Source organism: Osmerus mordax, chromosome 25 (assembly GCF_038355195.1).
Source record: "Osmerus mordax isolate fOsmMor3 chromosome 25, fOsmMor3.pri, whole genome shotgun sequence".
NCBI classification, from domain to species: domain Eukaryota; kingdom Metazoa; phylum Chordata; class Actinopteri; order Osmeriformes; family Osmeridae; genus Osmerus; species Osmerus mordax.
Window position 1 is genome coordinate 3,185,797 of NC_090074.1, and position 19,273 is coordinate 3,205,069.

General features: G+C 51.9%; 3 protein-coding genes across 4 annotated transcripts; 2 read left to right on the forward strand and 1 right to left on the reverse strand.

The window, feature by feature from the left end:
* Positions 1–12,235, forward strand: supt20 (SPT20 homolog, SAGA complex component). Of its 2 annotated transcripts, none has more exons than XM_067228802.1 (23): positions 1–63; positions 1,025–1,158; positions 1,394–1,429; positions 1,645–1,767; positions 1,929–2,055; positions 2,353–2,456; positions 2,772–2,942; positions 3,315–3,454; positions 3,732–3,888; positions 4,160–4,216; positions 4,339–4,410; positions 4,520–4,689; positions 5,237–5,269; positions 5,482–5,596; positions 5,739–5,844; positions 6,280–6,435; positions 6,621–6,930; positions 7,576–7,688; positions 7,824–7,879; positions 8,471–8,569; positions 8,795–8,888; positions 9,606–9,685; positions 10,950–12,235. In XM_067228802.1, the coding sequence occupies exons 2-23, from the start codon at positions 1,156–1,158 to the stop codon at positions 11,103–11,105; spliced, it is 2,478 nt and encodes an 825-aa protein (XP_067084903.1). In that variant the 5' UTR covers positions 1–63; positions 1,025–1,155; the 3' UTR covers positions 11,106–12,235. The 2 variants fall into 2 exon arrangements, with proteins under 2 accessions (XP_067084903.1, XP_067084902.1); XM_067228801.1 differs by lacking the exon at positions 1–63 and adding an exon at positions 426–624.
* Positions 12,008–14,623, reverse strand: exosc8 (exosome component 8). The gene is made up of 11 exons (XM_067228808.1): positions 14,571–14,623; positions 14,348–14,384; positions 14,189–14,252; positions 13,973–14,046; positions 13,808–13,853; positions 13,604–13,709; positions 13,383–13,428; positions 13,006–13,102; positions 12,671–12,791; positions 12,437–12,543; positions 12,008–12,247 (listed from the first exon to the last, which is right to left on the reverse strand). The coding sequence occupies exons 1-11, from the start codon at positions 14,585–14,587 to the stop codon at positions 12,129–12,131; spliced, it is 834 nt and encodes a 277-aa protein (XP_067084909.1). The 5' UTR covers positions 14,588–14,623; the 3' UTR covers positions 12,008–12,128.
* A 306-nt stretch (positions 14,624–14,929) lies between these two features.
* On the forward strand, positions 14,930–19,213 carry alg5 (ALG5 dolichyl-phosphate beta-glucosyltransferase). The gene is made up of 10 exons (XM_067228807.1): positions 14,930–15,227; positions 15,466–15,634; positions 16,074–16,120; positions 16,381–16,449; positions 16,658–16,750; positions 17,000–17,113; positions 17,488–17,547; positions 17,717–17,868; positions 18,054–18,139; positions 18,290–19,213. The coding sequence occupies exons 1-10, from the start codon at positions 15,165–15,167 to the stop codon at positions 18,403–18,405; spliced, it is 969 nt and encodes a 322-aa protein (XP_067084908.1). The 5' UTR covers positions 14,930–15,164; the 3' UTR covers positions 18,406–19,213.
* Positions 19,214–19,273: the final 60 nt, after the last annotated feature.

The following is a 19,273-nucleotide window of genomic DNA, read 5'->3' on the forward strand; positions in this document are numbered from 1 at the left end:
GACTACAGTTTCATGGTACATCTCTAGTGTGGTCTCTATTGCACACCATCCATCATTATTCTGGTAAGCCTATTGCATAAAATAAGGTCTATTGCATAAAATGTGTGCCAAGAAATATTTAGTTTGAATTGCAAACTGTAGTCCTGAAACTTTGTATTTGTATTTTAATGGTCAATTGTATCTGATGTTATCAAAGGTCCTGTGGCTAACGTATTTAAAGCATGTGCCATTATTTAGGAGTATGGCAAGGACATGGTTTTTGGTAGGGAAGGTTGAACATTCAATTGCAATTGAGCTATTCTCAGTTGGAGATTAGTCTTTGACAGGGTCGCGTAAATACGGCCCTAGTACTACTTGAGTTTAAAACAAATAACTACAAAATAGTCACTCTCACTGGTTCATTTGAAGGTGTGAACGTTAACGTAACAGTGTAGAGCATCCCAAGGCATTTTCCGCTCCGTGATGATTTTGGTTCCGCCCACTAGCTTCCATACCGGAAGTTTAGCTTTTGTTGTCACACTGGAATAAAATGGCTGGTGCCCTGAGTTTTTTTCAATGAAGACACTGAAATAACACATTGTATCTTGCATTGGAATTACTGTTTACCACTATGCAACCAAAAAGGTGAGTTAATCCTATTATTTAGGGTGGGCGATACTTAACGTGCTTGTGTCGTAGGCGATGTATAGACTGATAACTTTTGCAGGTTTCTTAGCCAAGCTTGCTACATTGCTAACAAGCTAGCTCGCGAACTAGCTTGTTGCTGTGTCGCTTGCAGAGCACTGGCTGAGTATTCATCTAACGACTTTGTAGCGAGCGATTTTCTAAGTGTGTGTATAATCCATTTATGTGGCTACAAAATATGTTGCTCCGCGTCCCACTATGTAAAGCTTGTAGCTGGCTAGCTTTTGTTCTTGCTTCAGTTAACCAAGCCTTGCTAGTACTTTGCTAGCTACCGTTGACTTCAAAAGTGCACCACCATTGCAATCCGGCCGCCTAAACTATGCATGTTTACGTTTGACAGACAGGTGTGTCCATATGCCGTGTTGATGTACAGCAGGGTTTGAATGGTCTTTCTATGGAGGTGACGGTGTGGGGCTAAGGTCAGACTGCGGCGTCTCCTGTCACTGACCCTGCTACTGGTGGAGGACCACAATGGTAAGCCCTGCTATGTCAAGGATTTGCAGCAGTTTCAGTTTACTCGATAAAGGAGGCTGAGCCTAACTATGTCTGATTGTGGCATCGCTCTTGTGAATTTTGCCGAAGTTATTCCAGTGATCATCACCTAGGCTGAACAACTGATTACAACATGCTACCTAGTTCAGTATTTTCGAGAACGAGCTGTGATCTAAATGATAGCCCGTGTACATTTGTTTCATCTTCCCTTCTGTAGCAACAAGTTTTGGAATATGCATTAGATCGGGCAGAGGTGAGACCTTTCTATCATGTATTAATGTCGCATGCAGATCTGAGACAGTTGTGTGTGTGTGTGTATGGGAGCTTGCGTGTTTGGGAACGGGAGGGTTCCGTGTGTGTGTGTGTGTGGGGGGGGGAGAGAGACAGCGTTGTGCACACGTGACGATGTACCCATCGCGTCCCACTCACGTGGTCACTCACGCGAACTCCCCGCCCCTGTCCCCGCAGTACATTGTCGAGAATGCTCGCCAACGCCCGGCCAAGAGGAGAGGCTCGTCCGTCAGGAAGAGCCTGTACCAGAAGCTGTACGAACTGTACATCGAAGAATGTGACAAAGAACCGGAGCTGAAGGTGTGTGTGTGGGCCAGTCCCCTCGACGCGCTCCGCCAAACCCAGAGAGACCATGCCGTCACTGAGTAGTCACTAGAGAGAGCAGTTCAAAAGTTTTAGTAAAAAAAATAAAATAAATGTTTACGTTTTTTTATTTATTATTGTGGTTGATTCATTTGTAGAAGCTGAGGAGGAATGTGAATCTCCTGGAAAAGCTGGTCTCTCAAGAGTCGGTGTCGTGCCTGGTGGTCAACCTGTACCCTGGGAATGAGGGCTACTCACTCATGCTCAGGGGGAAGAACGGCTCCGGTGAGTCGGCGCCCTCACAGGGCCACTTCCTGGTCCGCGTCAGCCTCTCATCCAATCAAATCAGTCCACCCGCCCAAGCCCCCCAATCTCGTCATCCGTAGGCTCTGTAATGCTGTGTATTCATTGTGCGGACACTTTGATCTTATCTTTAATCCAATGCTCTACCACTGAGCAATAACCACCCTAGAGGACTCCAGAAGGCCTCTTCTTCTGCAGTTCTGTGGGAGAAAGCAGATGGCTGGAGCGCTGCTCTGTGGAGCTTCCCACGCTAAGCTTGTCTGTCTGCGTCTCCTCCAGACTCAGAGACGATCCGTCTGCCTTATGAGGAAGGGGAGCTGCTGGAGTACCTGGACGCGGAGGAGCTGCCCCCCATCCTGGTGGACCTGCTGGAGAAGTCACAGGTGAGGACACACACACACACAGGGAGGAATGGTCCCTCTCGGTGGTGCTGTGGGGACTATCCCGACCTCCTCGGTTAACGTTCTCTCCTTATCCTTCTCTCTCCCTTTCTCTTTCTTTCTCTCTCTCTTCCCTCTTCTTCTCTCTGTCTCTCTCTCTCTCCTCTGTTTTCTTCTCTCTCTCTCTCTCTCTCTCTCTCTCTCTCTCTCTCTCTCTCTCTCTCTCTCTCTCTCTCTCGTCCGTCTTCTTCTCTCTTTCTCTGTCTCTCTGTCTCTCTCTTTCTTTCCCTCTCTCTCTGTCATGACCCCATCTCCCAGGTAAACATCTTCCATTGCGGCTGTGTGATAGCCGAGGTCAGGGACTACAGGCAGTCGGGCAGCACCAAGATGCCCTCCTACCAGAGCCGCCACATCCTGCTGCGGCCCACCATGCAGACCCTGGTCTGCGACGTCCACGCCATGACCAGCGACCACCACAAATGGACCCAGGTGAGGCCTCTCTCCCCACCCCCCCCCCCCCTTTGTCAGTCTTCCCCAGGAGAGGGGGCAGTCGGAAAGCGGTATCCCCACCTCCTCTTCCCCGTCCTTCGGCGGTGATCTCCGATCATCTCCCTCCGTGTTTCCATTCACTCCCCCCCCCCCCCCACACACACCTCTCCCCTCCTCCCTAGTCCTCCGCCCCGCTCTCCCGCCACCTCCGTTCGTCCCTGACCTCTCTCCACCGCGCCCCGGGGGCCCTCCTCCGGTCCGGTTCGGCTCAGCGTTGACCAGCCGTGGCTGGCTGGGGGGGGGGGCCCTGTCCTCCACACTCTGGTCTGAAGGCTGGCCCTCCCCCTCCTCCTCCTCTCCCCCCTCCTGCAGGACGACAAGCTGCAGCTGGAGAGCCAGCTGATCCTGGCCACGGCCGAACCCCTGTGTCTGGACCCCTCCATCTCCGTCACCTGCACCGCCAACCGCCTGCTCTACAACAAGCAGAAGATGAACACGCGCTCCATGAAACGGTACACACACACGTGCGTCACACACAAGCAGTGAAAATACACGGAATTCATGTGGGCGCTCTCTGAAAAAACACAAACGGATACGCATACCGACAAACAGCCGAACGCCCCGAATCCAGACACTCTCTGAAAACACACTCTCTCACACCCCCCCACACATGCTGAGAGATCCTGTGTGTGTGTGTGTGTGTGTGTGTGTGTGTGTGTGTGTGTGTGTGTGTGTGTGTGTGTGTGTGTGTGTGTGTGTGTGTGTGTGTGTGTGTGTGTGTGTGTGCAGGTGCTTCAAGAGGCACTCACGGGCGGCTCTCAACCGGCAGCAGGAGCTGGCCCACCTGCCCACCCCCCCGCAGCTGCGTCTCTATGACTACCTGCAGAGGAGGAAGGAGAGGAAGCCAGCCCCCTCGATAGACCTGAAGATCTCCAAGGCCGGAAACGTGAGCGTCCGGAACATTCCGCCTTCCCGCCGCCGCCCCGACCCTACTGCTGTGTAGACCCCCCCCCCCCCCCCCCCCTCCCCTCGTTCAGTTGAAATGGGCAGTTTTTTTTCTCTTTTTCAGCACACGGAATGTGTTCTTGCTAGTGTCTTTTAATTCCTCTCTCTCTCTTTGTCTCTCCTCCTATTCTCTCTCTCTATTCTCTCTTGTCTATTCTCTCTTTCTCCCAATTCTCTCTCTTTTCTCTTTCTCTCTCCATTCTTTCTCGCAGTGTGTAGACATGTGGAAACAAAGCAACTGCCAGCTCACAGTACCGAAGGAAATCGACGTAAGTCACTATCTGTTTCTGACCAGTCCCACACTCCTTTATATTGGCTCTGTGTGTGTGTGTGTGTGTGTGTGTGTGTGTGTAGCCCAGGTCTCATTTTCCCGTGTGTGTCTGCGTCCCAGGTGGAGAAGTACGCCGTAGAGGAGAAGTCTGTGAAGCTGAAGGACTCCCAGCACACCGTGTGGCCCGCCGAGGTACGTCAGGGAGCCCACACACACACACACACACACCACCACGGGGGCCTCCGCCATCTCAAACTGATACTGCCACTAAGCCCTCTCTCTCTCTCCCTCCCCCATCCAGGAGGTGGTGGATGACTACACGTTTGAGTGTGAGGTGGGCGGCCAGGCACAGAGAACCAAGGTGTCCATCTTCCAGTCGATGGGCGACCCCCTGGTGTACGGCAAGATCTACAGCGCCAAAGAGACCAGAGCAGAGGAGGAGAGCCCAGACCTGCAGCTCATCCACCCACCGTGAGCACTCAGTCCCTAGGGAGGAGGGCTGGAGATCTGGGCTGGGGCTAAAAGTCAGGGCTGGGGCTGGAAGTCTGGGCCGGGGCTGGGGCTGGAAGTCTGGGCCGGGGCTGGGAAGTCTGGGCTGGACGTCTGGGCTGGACGTCTGGGCCGGCGCTGGAGATCTGGGCCGGACGTCTGGGCCGGGGCTGGGGCTGGAAGTCTGGGCTAGGGCTGGAAGTCTGGGCCGGGGCTGGAGATCTGGGCTGGACGTCTGGGCTGGACGTCTGGGCCGGCGCTGGAGATCTGGGCTGGAAGTCTGGGCCGGACGTCTGGGCCGGGGCTGGGGCTGGAAGTCTGGGCTAGGGCTGGAGATCTGGGCTGGAAGTCTGGATGTGAGATCTGGCTTGGGTTCAGAGATCTGGGTTGGGGCAGGATTACAGATCTGGTTTGAGTCCCAGCTGAAGTTAGGGACGTGTCCGTGGATTTAAGACCATTTTGAAGCTTCACCTGGATTCTGACTTGTATTTCCTCTCTCTCCCTCTCCCCCTCTCCCTCTCTCCACCAGCTTCCTCATAGGCTCCAAGATAGATGCTGACCGGTGAGTAGAGGTCCTAAAGCCTGTCCACCTCATGTCCACTCACACCTCCATAAGTTCCTAAACAGTGTCACAGTCCTCATGTCCATTGATTTATTCATGCATACAGTACCACCCAATCGAAACCCCCCCAAAACATGTATTGTAAAATGCAAATACACATGTATATCGGAGAGTATTGTGTGTGTGTGTGTGATTACTGTGTTGTGCTGCAGGTTCCTGCACCAGTACAAGGGCGTGTATGAGAGGGATGTGAAGTGTCAGGTGAAGATGTCGCACTACTCTGGACCTGTGGGCCAGGGCCAGCTGTCTCCAAGCAGAGAGGCTGAGGTGAACACACACACACCTGCTCTCTCTCTCTCTCTCACACACACACTCTCTCTCTCTCTCTCAGAAACACACACAAAATCTCACTCATACACACGCTGTCTAACACACACTCTAACTGGGTTGTGTGGCCGGTTGTCCCCAGGCCGACGGTCTGTCTGCTCTGGTCCAGTCATCAGTCCTGGGGAAGGGGGTGAAGCACCGGCCCCCACCCATCAAACTGCCCTCCAGCTCGGGCTGCAGCTCCTCAGGTAACCCCTCCATCCTCCACCAACACCACCCTTCCAGACGCTGCCCTAGACTTTCTATTGGACACTGTGTTCCTCTCTCTGTATCCATCTCTCTCTCTCTCCTTCTCTTTCTCTCTCTCTCTCTGTCTCTCTCTCTCTCCTTCTCTTTCTCTCTCTCTCTCTGTCTCTCTCTCTCTCCTTCTCTCTCTCTCTCTCTCTCTCTCTCTCTCTCTTTGCCAGGTGTCTCTTTCTCCGTTTGTTTCTCACCCTCTCCGTCTTTCGAATGAAACATGAATTGAACGGAATCCCACCAATCAGGGGAGAGGGGATTTCTCTCGTTATACTCTGAACCTTTTCATGATGCCGGCTAATGACTAGAGGAGACCTGGTGGACTGACCTCTCCTCCTTTCTGTGTGTGTGTGTGTGTGTGTGTGTGTGTGTGTGTGCGCGGGCAGGTAACCTGTACATGTCCCAAACCACCAGTAGCCTGCTCAAGTGTCCCACTCCGCCCCCGGCCAAGGGGGCCCAGCTGAGCAGGAAACCCTCCCTGGAGCTGAGCCAGCCTGGCCTGCTGTCTCCCTCCGCACTGTCCCCCATGGTGCCCACGCAGCGTGAGCCCCGCACACACACACACACACACTCTACCACACACACTCTCACACACACACTCTCACACACACACACTCTCACACACACACAGACTAGCTCTTAGGCCTCTTGTATGTACACACATACACGCCCCGTCTAATTTGGGCTGTATTTCCAACCCCCCCCCCCCCCCTTTTTCCCTCCCCAGGGTCAGGCACCCCGAAGTCGTCCACGCCGACCCCCACCACCACGCCCTGCTCCACCCCTCACCCCTCCGACCTGCTCGGCGCCCCTCCCTCGCTGACCCCGACCCCGTCGGACCCCCCCCTGCTCCAGCCCCAGCCCGCCCTCTTGGCACCCTTCGCCCAGCCGCAGCTGGCCCTGAGCCAGGCCCTGCCCGTCATGACCATCCCCCTGCCCACCATGGGCACCTCCATCACCACGGGGACCACCTCCTCCTCCCAGGTCATGGCCAGCACGGCCGGCCTCAACTTCATCAACGTGGTGGGCTCCGTCTGGTAAGGGGGCGTCTTTATGTCTGGTCTCTCTCTGTCTGGTCTCTCTCTGCCAGTCTCTTTGTCTGGCCTCTCTCTCACTCTGTCTGGTATCTCTCTCTCTCTCTGGTCTCTCTCTCTGTCTGGTCTCTCTCTGCCAGTCTCTTAGTCTGGCCTCTCTCTCACTCTGTCTGGTATCTCTCTCTCTATGGTCTCTCTCTGTCTGGTCTCTCTCTGCCAGTCTCTTTGTCTGGCCTCTCTCTCACTGTCTGGTATCTCTCTGTCTCTGGTCTTTCTCTCTCTGTCTGGTCTCTCTATCTTTCACTTTCGGTCTCTGTCCCTCCCTGTCATTACCACTCCACAGACAGCCATCCTAACCTCTCCTTCCTCCTGTCCCGTGTGTGTGTGTGTGTGTGTGTGTGTGTGTGTGTGTGTGTGTGTGTGTGTGTGTGTGTGTGTGTGTGTGTGTGTGTGTGTGTGTGTGTGTGTGTGTGTGTGTGTGTGTGTGTGTGTGTGTGTGTGTGTGTGTGTGTGTGTGTGTGTGTGTGTGTGTGTGTGTGTGTGTGTGTGTGTGTGTGTGTGTGTGTGTGTGTGTGTGTGTGTGTGTGTGTGTGTGTGTGTGTGTGTGTGTGTGTGTGTGTGTGTGTGTGTGTGTGTGTGTGTGTACAGCAGTTCTCAGACCCTGATGAGCTCCAGCTCCATGCTGGGGGCGGGCCTCAACCTGAGTGGACTCCTCCCCCCTGGGGGGCTGATGCCCAGCATGCAGCCCACGGCCCAGACAGGTAACACACACACACACACACACACACACACACACACACTCCTGTAAACGGAAGCTCCACTATACATGCTAGCACTTCTCTGGGAGCCCAGTGAGCCAGGCTCCATGTGTGACAACTTGTGTCTGTGTTTCCCAGCGAGTCCCTTCGGTCTGAACAGCAGCCCAGGACTGAGACCTCTCAACCTGCTGCAGGTAAGAGCCCTGACCCCAAGACTCATCCTCCAGACCCCCTTGTCCCTACCTCTACCTCCATCGTTTGAATCCTGAGCATCCTTGTTCCTTCTAGATAGTTCTCCAGTGTTCTAGGTATCTACAGCTACCCTGTCCTTGTTGATGCTAGCTCTGAGTGTTAGCTCATGCCCCACCTTTTCCCTCCCCACCTCTCCCTCCCCACCTCTCACTCCACCCCTCCCCACCTCTCCCTCCACCCCCTCTCCCTCCCCACCTCTCCCTATCCACCTCTCCCTCCCCACCTCTCCCTCCACCCCCTCTCCCTCCCCACCTCTCCCTCCCCACCTCTCCCTCCACCCCTTCTCCCTCCCCACCTCTCCCTCCACCCCTTCTCCCTCCCCACCTCTCCCTCCACCCCTCCCCACCTCTCCCTCCACCCCCTCTCCCTCCCCACCCCTCCCTCCACCCCCTCTCCCTCCCCACCCCTCCCTCCACCCCCTCTCCCTCCCCACCTCTCCCTCCACCCCTCCCCACCTCTCCCTCCACCCCCTCTCCTTCCCCACCTCTCCCTCCACCCCTCCCCACCTCTCCCTCCACCCCCTCCTCTTCCAGATCCCCATCTTTAACTCTCTGCCACAGCAGCAGCTGTCCCAGTTCTCCCCCCAGCAGAGCCAGTCAGCCACCCCCAGCCCCCAGCAGCAGGGGGAGCTGGTGAGTCACTCACACGCACACACACACACTCCAGAACACCTACTAACACAAACTCACTCACGCCAGGCACAGCATCCTATCACATACAAACATGCACACACACTAGCATGGACACACAATCTAATCTAACCCCAATGTCTGTCTCTGCTCACACACACACGCACACACAGGCATGTTTACCCCATTGATCTTACTCTCTGACCCATGACCTCTGACCTTTCTCAGTGTGACCAGGGGTCAGACAGCGGCCTCTCTACCCAGCAGACGGCCGTCATCAACCTGACGGGGGTGGGGAGCTTCATGTCCTCACAGGCCGCAGGTAACACACACACACACACACACACACACACTGGAACAGTAGTGTTTACACACTGACACTAACTGACGTTGTTTGGACTCATGTTAACGACTCTATTTACTCAACTTACCCACTTCCAAACTTTTGAGAAGAGTATTTTTTACCTGAAGTGTCTCCTCTTCACCTCCTCTACCTAAACCAAAATGTCTGTAGCATTATAATTATTATTATAAAAAAAAAAAATATGAATTTAGCTTTGGTGTGACCTGAACCAAAGTCTCTCAGTCGTGGATTTGTACTGTAACCCCTGGTTACACTCATCCCTCCCTACCTCTCTGCTACATCCTTTTTCTGTTGTTCCCCCCCCTCCTCTCTCCCCATCCTTCTTTCTCTCCCTCCCCCCTCCCTCTCTTTCCTCCCGTTCCATTTTCAACCCTCCCGTTGGTGCGCTCACCCTGTGTGTGTGTGTGTGCGTGTCCCGCCCGTCACCCATCCGTTTGCCTCGCTCTCCCGCCCCCTCTCTGTCCCCCCCCCCCCCCTTGTATCCTGCTCAACAAACTCCTTCCGTGCCCCGCCCCCTTCCTACACCCCCCACCCCCTTCACTGTCTCCCTACTTAAACCAACCTCCTGCTCCACCATATTGCGTACCCCCCCCCCCTGGTTTGTGTCCCTCCCCCTCTGCCCCCCACCCCTCCCTCCCCCTCTGCCCCCCACCCCTCCCTCCCCTCCCCCCTTAGTGCTGTCCCAGTTGGGCTGTGGGCTGGACGGCACGGTGCCCTCTCCGCGGCTCCAGCAGCAGCAACAGCCACAGATCCAAGTAATGCAGTAACTCCAACACACCTACACACACACACACACACGCATACCTGCAAACACGGAACACACACGTACGCCTACAAACGTGGCACCCCGACACCTCCGCGCGCTCACACACAGCTTATTGACCCTCCACTCCTTTGGGAGGTTTTTGCTAGTCAGCTGTGTGGCCCAGATCACGTCTTTCCTCGTCACTCAACATCTGTTATCGGATCAGGCTTTCGGTCTGGTTTTTTCCCCCCTGATAAGTAGCTCCAACTCTCACCACTCTGAGGGTCACCTTTCCCCCCCCCCCACACCCTGACCCCCATCACCATCTCTGTCCCTTGTGTGTGTGTGTGTGTGTGTGTGTGTGTGTGGGCTCTCCTCATAGCTGAGGCAGGGGGTGGGGCTTGTGGCCCGTCCAACACAAGGGACTGTACTAACAGCTTGTGACTCTAGATGGCATGTTCGCTGTGGGTCACTTTGATGCTTTTTGGGGGTAAATATTCACCCTGCTGTTCCATCTGCCTGCATCGTAAACAGCACTTGTCCCTTTCATAGGTATTTGTTGGCTTGTCTGTTTGGTGTTTTACGGTGAACGATAAGTGTAACTGAGAGGTCGTTGAGGTTTATTGACGTGCTCGTGTAGCATGGTTGCTAAGCAGCATGTGCAGGGGCGTTGTTGCCAGGTGGTGGTTATCGTCCCTGACGACGGCGAGGTGCTCAGAAAGGTTTCCCCCCCCCCCCTTGTGCTGCTTGACTGCCCCCCCCTCCTCCTCTCCCCCCTCCTCCCCACACCCCTCTCCTCCACCGTGTACGATTTCACCCCCGTCTGCACCCCATAACCACCCCTCCCTCCTTCCCTCCCTCCCTCCTTTCTCGCTTGACCCTTAGCGCTCAGACTGACCACAAACCATTTCAGGTGTCCGTCCCTAGAGAGACCGTGAGTAGCACCATGCTTGACCCTGACCTGATCCCTGAGGTGACCCCTGTAATTTGGTCTGTTCCTCTACTCCTAAGTTCCAAACACCATGCAGGAGACACTCCCATATCACAGCAGCTCCCGGACTTAACTTCGATCCTCTCAGAGGCGGATCAGGACTGTATAAACCCAAGGGCGTCTTGTCTTACCAGGCCTGGCCAGCAGGGGGCTGCTAATGGTGGCGGGTTCAGCTTGCGTGTTGCTCACAGGTCGATGTTGGTGTCTGAACTGGAATTTATTGTAAGTGTCTCTGTTTATGTCTCCCCCCCTCCTCTCCTCCTCTCTCTGTCTCTGTTTACAGTTGCAATTCTTGCAGCACCAAATGCCGCCGCAGCAGCAAATGGCTATGGGGGCGGTGGCGGGGGCACCGCAGGGGGCGTCGCCACGGCAACATACCGCCAGCCAGCCAAGAAGTAAGAGGAAGCGTAGCACGCCTCAGCCGCTCCCCAAATCATGACAGAGAGCCCAACCCCCTCCCTCCTCCCCTCCCACCAACCAACCACAAGGAGCCCTACCGCCGCTAGCCCACCGTCGCTAGCCCACCGTCGCTAGCCCACCTCATCACAAATGAAAAGACTGTGCTCTTTGTCTTGGAGGGTACAGACAAACACAAGAGACTTCGAATTTTCCTTTTTGTTTCTAGCTGAGAGAAGATGTATGTAACTGACGTGTTGAGTTCTGGGGGAAACCGAAACACTTGCCCTACCATAGATTTATTTCTTCTTTTTCCTTTTTCTAGAACAGACAAAAAAAAACCCTACCGTTGATAAAGAACCTGATATTTTTGAAATGACACAATGAGAAATGGAAGAGGGTTCTTGTTGTAGGTAGCAGGGTGCTTCCTTCCCTGTCTGGGCGCTCTCCACTACGGAAGCCCTGTCGGCTCACACAGAGCGAGGACGGTCGACGCACACTCTCAGAGGACTCCCCATGAACGTGCCTGATCCTGCCGTCTCCAGGTGGGCGCCGCGGTTACACGGCGCCTGTAGGTACTGATCCCCATTCAGCTTTCCTCCACCGTGCGTATGTGACTGTGTGTGTGCGTGTATCTGCGTGTGTGTGAGATAATCTTTCTAAAATCCGATGAGTAACACGGGAGAACGAGGAAACCTGACCCGAGATCAGAACGTGACGACAATACTACCAATCTCAGTCTGGGGATGTCTACCGTCTCAACGATACCGTCACGGGAAGAAGACTCATCGTCCCAGCATGCAACACTGTGTGCAGTTTTTATACGGCACATTTTAGAAGTAAACGATAAGGCATTTCCTTATACTAGTTGGGGAACCGAGTATGTTCTTACATAAAATCAGGTGTGTGCGTGCGAGCGAGACATTTCTGGACACTGAGGCAGAATTCTTTTGTAAATGGTCTTTGTCAGCAGTTTTATTGTCATAAAAAAAAGAATATATATTGACAGTGGAAAATACAACTTTTAGAGAAAAGAAACTGGCTTTGTGCGTGGGTCTGTGTGTCTTCATTCCGGCGTCTTGCTGCCCTGGAGGACCCGGTCTATGAGCTTGCTGAGCTCGCGGTGCCGGGTGGAGGTTCGGTTGATGCAGTCCTGCAGCTTCTCCCCCGACATGGAGGTTCCCCCTGGGGGAGGAGAGGGAGAAGAGGAGGGGGAGAAGAGGGATGTTAGTCTTAACAACTGAGTCGAAATAGGCTTAGAATTGACTTTGTACTTCGTGGTAAATATTCAAGTAGAAATGAAATGCACAGATCCGACACGTAACTAGTTTAGCTTTGATTTAAAAAGGTCTGAGATGTGCTCCTTCCTCTCACCTGGTTTGTGGACGGCGTACAGGCGCTCGTCCTGGTCTGTTACCACGGTGAGCGTGGCCGTGGACAAGCTCTCCTCCTCCACTGTGGGGTCCACTATCACTACAGAGCTAAACACACACACACAGCGTTAACACGTTAATGCACGTGAATACACACGTAAAGCGGACACAACCCATGAACACACAATCACACACAGTGGACCACACACACGGGGGGAAGAGGCGGGGCACGTACTTGTCAAACACGGCAAATGTAGCCCCTAAGGGGCACCTGTTCACCCTCAGGCCCCTCCTCTTCTCCAGGTTGACCTTAGGGGTGCTCGTTTCCTTGCCAACAGTGACCTCTGGAAGTCGTGCTGGGAAAGATAGATGTAGGATTTCAAAATATTCCAGCTCTAATTCTAAGAACTAAACAATTCAAAAAAATTAAATATATAAAGGACCAGTCAAAAGTTTCGACACATGGGAAAATGTGTCCAAACGTTTGACTGGTACTGTATAAAAACAATATGAGTGAGCAGCATGACTGGGCAACTTTATTGAGCTTGGTGGTTGGGATTGCAGACGTACTGTTCCTCAGAGCCGCCAGCAGGGCGATGAGACACACGTCCAGGAGGTTCCCATCGTAGTCCAGACACATGAGGTCGCAGTACAACACCCAGCACAGCTGAGGGGGAAACACCGTCAGTCCGCATCACGCCAGCGTCCACACAACACCCCCACATCAAAGACTTGTGTTACATGTAGTCATTTAGCAGACGCTCTTATCCAGAGCGACTTACAGTAAGTACAAGGATATTCCCCCCGAGGCAAGTAGGGTGAAGTTCCTTGCCCAGGGACACAACGTAATTTGTCATGGCCAGGAATAGAACCTGCAACCTTCTGATTGGTAGCCCGATTCCCTAACCGCTCAGCCATCTGACCCGTTTTGCCAGCTGGTACTTTACCTTTCCCTTTTCAATGCACAAATCTTCCGCCTTTATCACGTCAGAGCTGTAGTGACACAAAATACATCTCGAGTTAATATAAAAACGATAACATTACATAACCTCTAACTGTGGCGCTCAGCAGCTAAAACACTCGGTAGTTTTGAGTGTAGCAGGATGAACATATTGAAACAGATGCTGCTGCCAGCTCCCCCCTCCACCCTGCCTTTGGGATGCAGTACCTCTTGATGACATCAGCGATGAACTGGCTGGCGGCCTGGGCCTCTTCTGCTGGAGGTCCTGGGCGGAACCGTGACGAACACAGTGGAGGAAGGTCCACGTTGGGCACTGGAACCGACAGACAGACACATGGGTCACAAAAGTCCTGAAGTCTCTCGTTTAAGGGAGCTGTTTACTTCCAAAACTGCTTTTTACACACTACTTACCGATGTAGCCTTTAGTGGGTGCGTCCACAGGTGGGTTTGTCAGTTCCTTTAAATACAGAAAAACTGGAGTGAGAACAAGGTGCAAGTCCTTTAAGTTCTGCTTCCACAAATATCACTGATTCATATAGATAAATCTGCTGAATCACGCTTGTGTCGATAACATACTGCTTTAATGCCACACATGACGGTCGTGTTTCCAATCTTCACCAAGGCAGAGCCATCGGCGGTTGATATAGAGCCTAGGAATGACAGATGACAGACATGGAGGGAATGAGGATAGGTGTGCTTGGAGTCAGTATCTCAAATGGGTATAATTATGTTTCTATACAACAAAACGTAAGTTTCAAGCTTCGGTCATTTTCTACCGAAGCCTCCTCTCACCTATATTTAATGTCGTGGTTCTGAACTCCCCCAATTCCCTTCCATCTGGCCGGCAGTTCTCTTTCTGGGAAGAAAGCATCTGGTAAATTAGCTAAACTAACGATACCATAGCAATGCAATGTGTGCAAAGCAACAAGTGTCATTGGGTTCAATACTGACCAGAAAACTCCTGTGATACTCCAGAGGGTCTGCGGTCCTGATGACATACAGCAGAAGAAATCCGTTATCAGCTAACGTAGGTAGCTAAAATACCCTTTCACAGGTACAAGACATCAGGTAGCTCATAAAAAAGCTAGCTGCTATATAATGAAGGGTTATTCCCAGATTAGCAACGGTGATTTAAATATGAAAGGGTTATTTTCTCTGTGAAAGGAACACTTACTTGAAACCAGCCGCCATGATGTTTTGATTAACCACGTGTGATTGGTTCAAACTTGACGTCAGAACGGAAGCCGATGCAGATTCGTTTCCTCACGGAAACGCGTGGGTGTTTGTATAACCGTGAATATTGCAAATGAGACGTAACACACATCACAGAACGATCAGTAAATCCGGTTTGGACTTGATATGTATTCCACACAAATCTAATGTTGTCAAGGCTCCACATTTAAACCGAGCGCAATATTCCTCCTCACCAGTAGAGGTCGTAGTGTATTTTGCTTGTGAAGACGTGGGTTACGTTGGACCCTCTTGGATCAAACTGATGATGTGGTTATCGGCAAAATGCTTCCGCGTAGGTGTTCCTCGGTGAGTGGAAGTAAAGTTCAATGCAAGCCAACTGCATTATGGAATATTGAAGCTATGAATTTCTGCAGCATCAAAACAATCGACTTGTATTGCCGTGTCTAGACCTCGCTATCTGGAACGGAACACAATAAGAAGCAAGCTAGCTAGTCGAGCCTGTTCGACACTCGAACTAAGTCAGTCACTCTAGTAAGTGGTGTAAGTTATTGTACACTGCGCTGAGTAATGAAGAATGGATTTCCTATGTGAATTGATTCTAGGATTGGTTGCATTGGCAGCGGCAGGCTTGATAGCGGTAAGTATTAGTTTAGCTATTTAGCAACTAGTCTATGTCATGTTGAACTGTGAGGTTATAGTGTGTATTTAATAAAATAAAATTACTATGACAGCGAGTGACAGATTTATCACACATCTGATGGACTATGCATTAAAAGACGCTCAAATACAGTTTCCGGAGCAGTACCAAAATGATCACAGCAATGTATTTATTACCATTCAACCTAAGATGCCATTGACCCTTTGCTGCTCTTCAGGTTCTCCTTATAGCCCACTTCACCGCCGGCATGGTGGATTTGACTCGCCATGAGAAGGAGAAGTACTTTCTGACCTCCACAGGAGAGAAGAAGCCCTTTCCAAGCCTTCACGACCCCCATTCCTGCGAGCTGTCGGTGGTGGTCCCGTCCTACAACGAGGAGCTCAGATGTGAGTATCTTGTGAAGACGAACAGAGGACTTAGCTTAGTAATCATTGACTGAGGGAGAGCATTCTGTGGCCGAGGTATCCATAAGAAACTAGTAGGATGGGATGTCATGTCTTGGAAGCAAAGGAGACATTTGAGTTTCCATTTGCTCTGGGTTGCAAACCTAGCTGTTATTTGCACACGGTGCTTGCACATCAGTTAGCGTTCAATACATGTAGAACGCAGGCTGGCATGCATTTTATCAATGGAGTCAGAAATGGCAATGGATGCTGGACACATGACACATTAGCTGCAGGCGAGCTCTCATATTCAGGGCCAAACCTGTCTGGTCTGTTTCTGATCCTTTGTCAGGGTCCTAATGCTCGTGTTTCACGCTGCAAGTGCACTTGCCATTCTACTATCCATTCATGTTTTGTTTATGCCTGACGTGTGTCCTTTCAGTGCCTGTGATGATGGAGGAAGCCATGGAATACTTGGAAAACAGACAGGTATGTCTCTCTGGGCCCAAATCGCGGACCAGATGTACATAGTTCCAACTGCGATTCAGTGGTTCGAGCAGAGGAACGTTTTGTATTTTTAACTGACACAGTGCAACCATAACAACCAAAACACAATGTGTGTTCTCAGCATCCTAGATATTTTTCTTTTGACGGTTGTGCTATTTCCAAAATGGCCACAAGGTGGCATTGTAGGCACACGGAATCCTCTGTCCTCTTCATAACCTTCTCTAAACCACGTCTCTCTCCAGAAACAGCACCCGGCGTTTACCTATGAAGTCATTGTGGTTGACGATGGCAGCAAGGACAAAACCACAGAGGTACATTATTAGATAAATAAACACAACTTACAAATAGACATAATGCCGTTATAATAGTTTGTGGCTCTCCAACACAAATGCTGCTCGGCATGGTGTGTTAAATATACGATTTATATTTCCTACTGTAAATATACGAGGATTGGTCTTTGTTACCTTGAAAAATCGGAACCCCCAAAATGTTTTTCCATTTGCTTCCTGGTCTTGACAGGTTGCCTTGAAGTACAGTAAGCAGTATGGATGTGACAAGGTGCGGGTTCTGACGCAGCAGAAGAACAGGGGGAAGGGAGGTGCTGTGAGGATGGTGAGGCCCGTGCTTGCTGCTACCCAGCTATCCCACCATGGGCTTTGAGCACCCATGCAAGATGGCATTAGACGCTTCTTCAACAAGACACCATACTGTTGGTGACTAGCTGTTCGCCTAGCTTAACTTTCTGTGTGTTTCTCATTCTTTCTTTCCTTCCCTCCATCCCTTTCTCCTTTCATCTTCCCCCTTTCCTCCCTCTCTCCCCTCCTCCTCTCCCCTCTGTCGGTCTCCCTTCCTCTCTCCCAGGGCACTCTGAGCTCCAGGGGGAAGCTCATTCTGATGGCTGATGCTGATGGAGCCACCAAGTTTCCTGACCTTGACAAGGTGGAGGCGGGCCTTCATGACATCAAAAATAAACCGGTGTGTGTGTGTGTGTGTTCACCGTGTTTACATTTACATTTAGTCATTTAGCAGACGCTCTTATCCAGAGTGACTTACAGTAAGTACAGGGACAATCTCCCCGAGGCAAGTAGGGTGAAGTGCCTTGCCCAAGGACAAAACGTCATTTGGCAGAGCCGGGAATCGAACCGGTAACCTTCGGATTACTAGCCCGACTCCCTAACCGCTCAGCCACCTGACTTCTTTGTTGCTTACATGGTTCAGAAGCCAGTGTTAAACAGTGTGTTGTAGCAACTGTCATATTGGGGTCATGGTGGACGGATGGAAAACATGTATAGAATATATGTTGGGGGGTTTGGAAGTGCTGTTGTTCAGTGTCTGTGTCTGGATTGCAGAACAACATGGCCATTTCATGTGGATCCAGAGCTCACCTGGAACATGACTCCGTTGCTCAGGTACCCTGTCAGTCTACCTGTCTGTCTACCTGTCTGTGTATCTGCCTGCCTGTCTGTCTGCCTGCATACATGTGCCTGTCTGGATGTCCTCCAGGTAATACCATAAACGGACCATTCTCTGTGTACTAAGTCTTAACCACCGTGACGTGTTTCCCGTCTCCGTGGTTAGCGGTCCATGTTCCGTACGTTCCTGATGTACGGCTTCCACTTCCTGGTGTGGTTCTTCTGCGTGCGGGGGATCAAGGACACCCAGTGCGGCTTCAAGCTGTTCACCCGGGAGGCTGCCCTCAAGACCTTCTCCTCCATGCACGTGGAGCGCTGGTACGCTGCCACCAATCACAGTCACCACACAACCCGGGCCGGGGGGCTGGGGCTGGGGGTCGAGGCCAGGGTTTATACATCCATTATTCAGCAGGCCTAACCCATTGTAATACACCGTTACCAAGGGTTATGTGTGCTGAAATGTGCGTTTGTCCCAACCTGAACTCACTGTGCTGCTTCCTCAGGGCCTTCGACGTGGAGCTGCTGTACATAGCCCAGTGCTTCCAGATCCCCATAGCAGAGGTGGCCGTCAACTGGACCGAGATCGAAGGTGAGCCTCCAGACTCTGTCCTGAATCTGCACCAGGGTGGCACTTAGACGTAGACGCCCTGTCTGTGTTTTCAAGTCAAATATATCGTCGCCGTCGAACGGCGTCGGTCGTGCGCCTTTTGGCACTTCTCTGATGCGTGTGTGTGCCCAGGGTCTAAGCTGGTCCCAGTGTGGAGCTGGCTGCAGATGGGACGGGACCTGGTGTCCATCCGTCTACGCTACATCACCGGTGCCTGGAAGCTCGAGTCCCCGCGCAAGACTGACTAGCCAATCCGCCGGGCCCTACCCGCACAGGGGGAAAAGGCCACTGGGCCACGGATTGGTTGGGGGTCACGAATAAGAAATAAACTGTTGGTGGTGTTTGAGATTGGCATCGGTGCAGATGGGCTGTGCCGAGTATGTAGCTGCGTACTGTAAGAACGTTTTGGAGATCACCCACAATCCCTTCAAGGGCTGTGGAGGTGTAGAAAGATGCTCGGCCTGTGTTAAAGACAGTCTCAAACACGACCATGAACTTGGCGGGAATCGTCAGAAAGCTCCTCATGTTCTTGTTGAGGAGCTGGCTGATTGTCAAGGGACATAAAAAGATGGATCTGTCAGAGATGCAGCACTTGGCTGCGGAGCGTCATTCTAGCTTCGTTCGGCTTCTCAGCGCGAGCATTGACGCGAGACAGGACCGTTTGTGAAGTCTCTGATAGGTCTTTGTTTCTGTGTTCCTTGTCGGCAGAGTACACAGGGCCCCCGCTCCCATCCAAACTGTTTATTGTGATTGCCGCCCCCTCTCTTGTTCGGTTAATGCACTGTACGATCAATCCGCCATGCACCGTGTTACGTACCGTTTTCTCCTGTGTCAAATCGTTTGAGCTGAGAGGGTTTTTGGCTCGTCAAATGTCAAGCGATGTAGTGAATATTGAAGGGATCATAAATGTTCTATTTCTGTTTTGTTTTTTTACTGTGGTTCGTGGGCAGGTGAAACCTAATTTTCTGGTGGTCTGTAACTGTTTGAGATTGTGGGTTATAGGCCTATGCTATGGGAGGGAAGACTCCAAACAAATAAAGTAAAAAATGGTAATGATTCTTTTCTGTTTCTGTATGTGGTTAAGTGCTTTTCCAAATTGTCTCTTGCTTTTGTGTC

Bases quoted from the DNA above. Each gene is read 5' to 3' on its own strand.
- exosc8 (XM_067228808.1), bottom strand. The intron at 14,253-14,347 runs GTCAGTATTGAA...CTTTCTTCCCAG, and splicing joins AGTATCACAGGAGTTTTCTG to AAAGAGAACTGCCGGCCAGA. The intron at 14,047-14,188 runs GTGAGAGGAGGC...TGTCATTCCTAG, and splicing joins AACCACGACATTAAATATAG to GCTCTATATCAACCGCCGAT.
- alg5 (XM_067228807.1), top strand. From the start codon at position 15,165: ATGGATTTCCTATGTGAATTGATTCTAGGATTGGTTGCATTGGCAGCG. The intron at 15,228-15,465 runs GTAAGTATTAGT...GCTGCTCTTCAG, and splicing joins CAGCGGCAGGCTTGATAGCG to GTTCTCCTTATAGCCCACTT. The intron at 17,869-18,053 runs GTACGCTGCCAC...CTGCTTCCTCAG, and splicing joins TCCATGCACGTGGAGCGCTG to GGCCTTCGACGTGGAGCTGC.
- supt20 (XM_067228802.1), top strand. The intron at 5,845-6,279 runs GTAACCCCTCCA...GTGCGCGGGCAG, and splicing joins CTCGGGCTGCAGCTCCTCAG to GTAACCTGTACATGTCCCAA. The intron at 9,686-10,949 runs GTAATGCAGTAA...CTCTGTTTACAG, and splicing joins AGCAACAGCCACAGATCCAA to TTGCAATTCTTGCAGCACCA.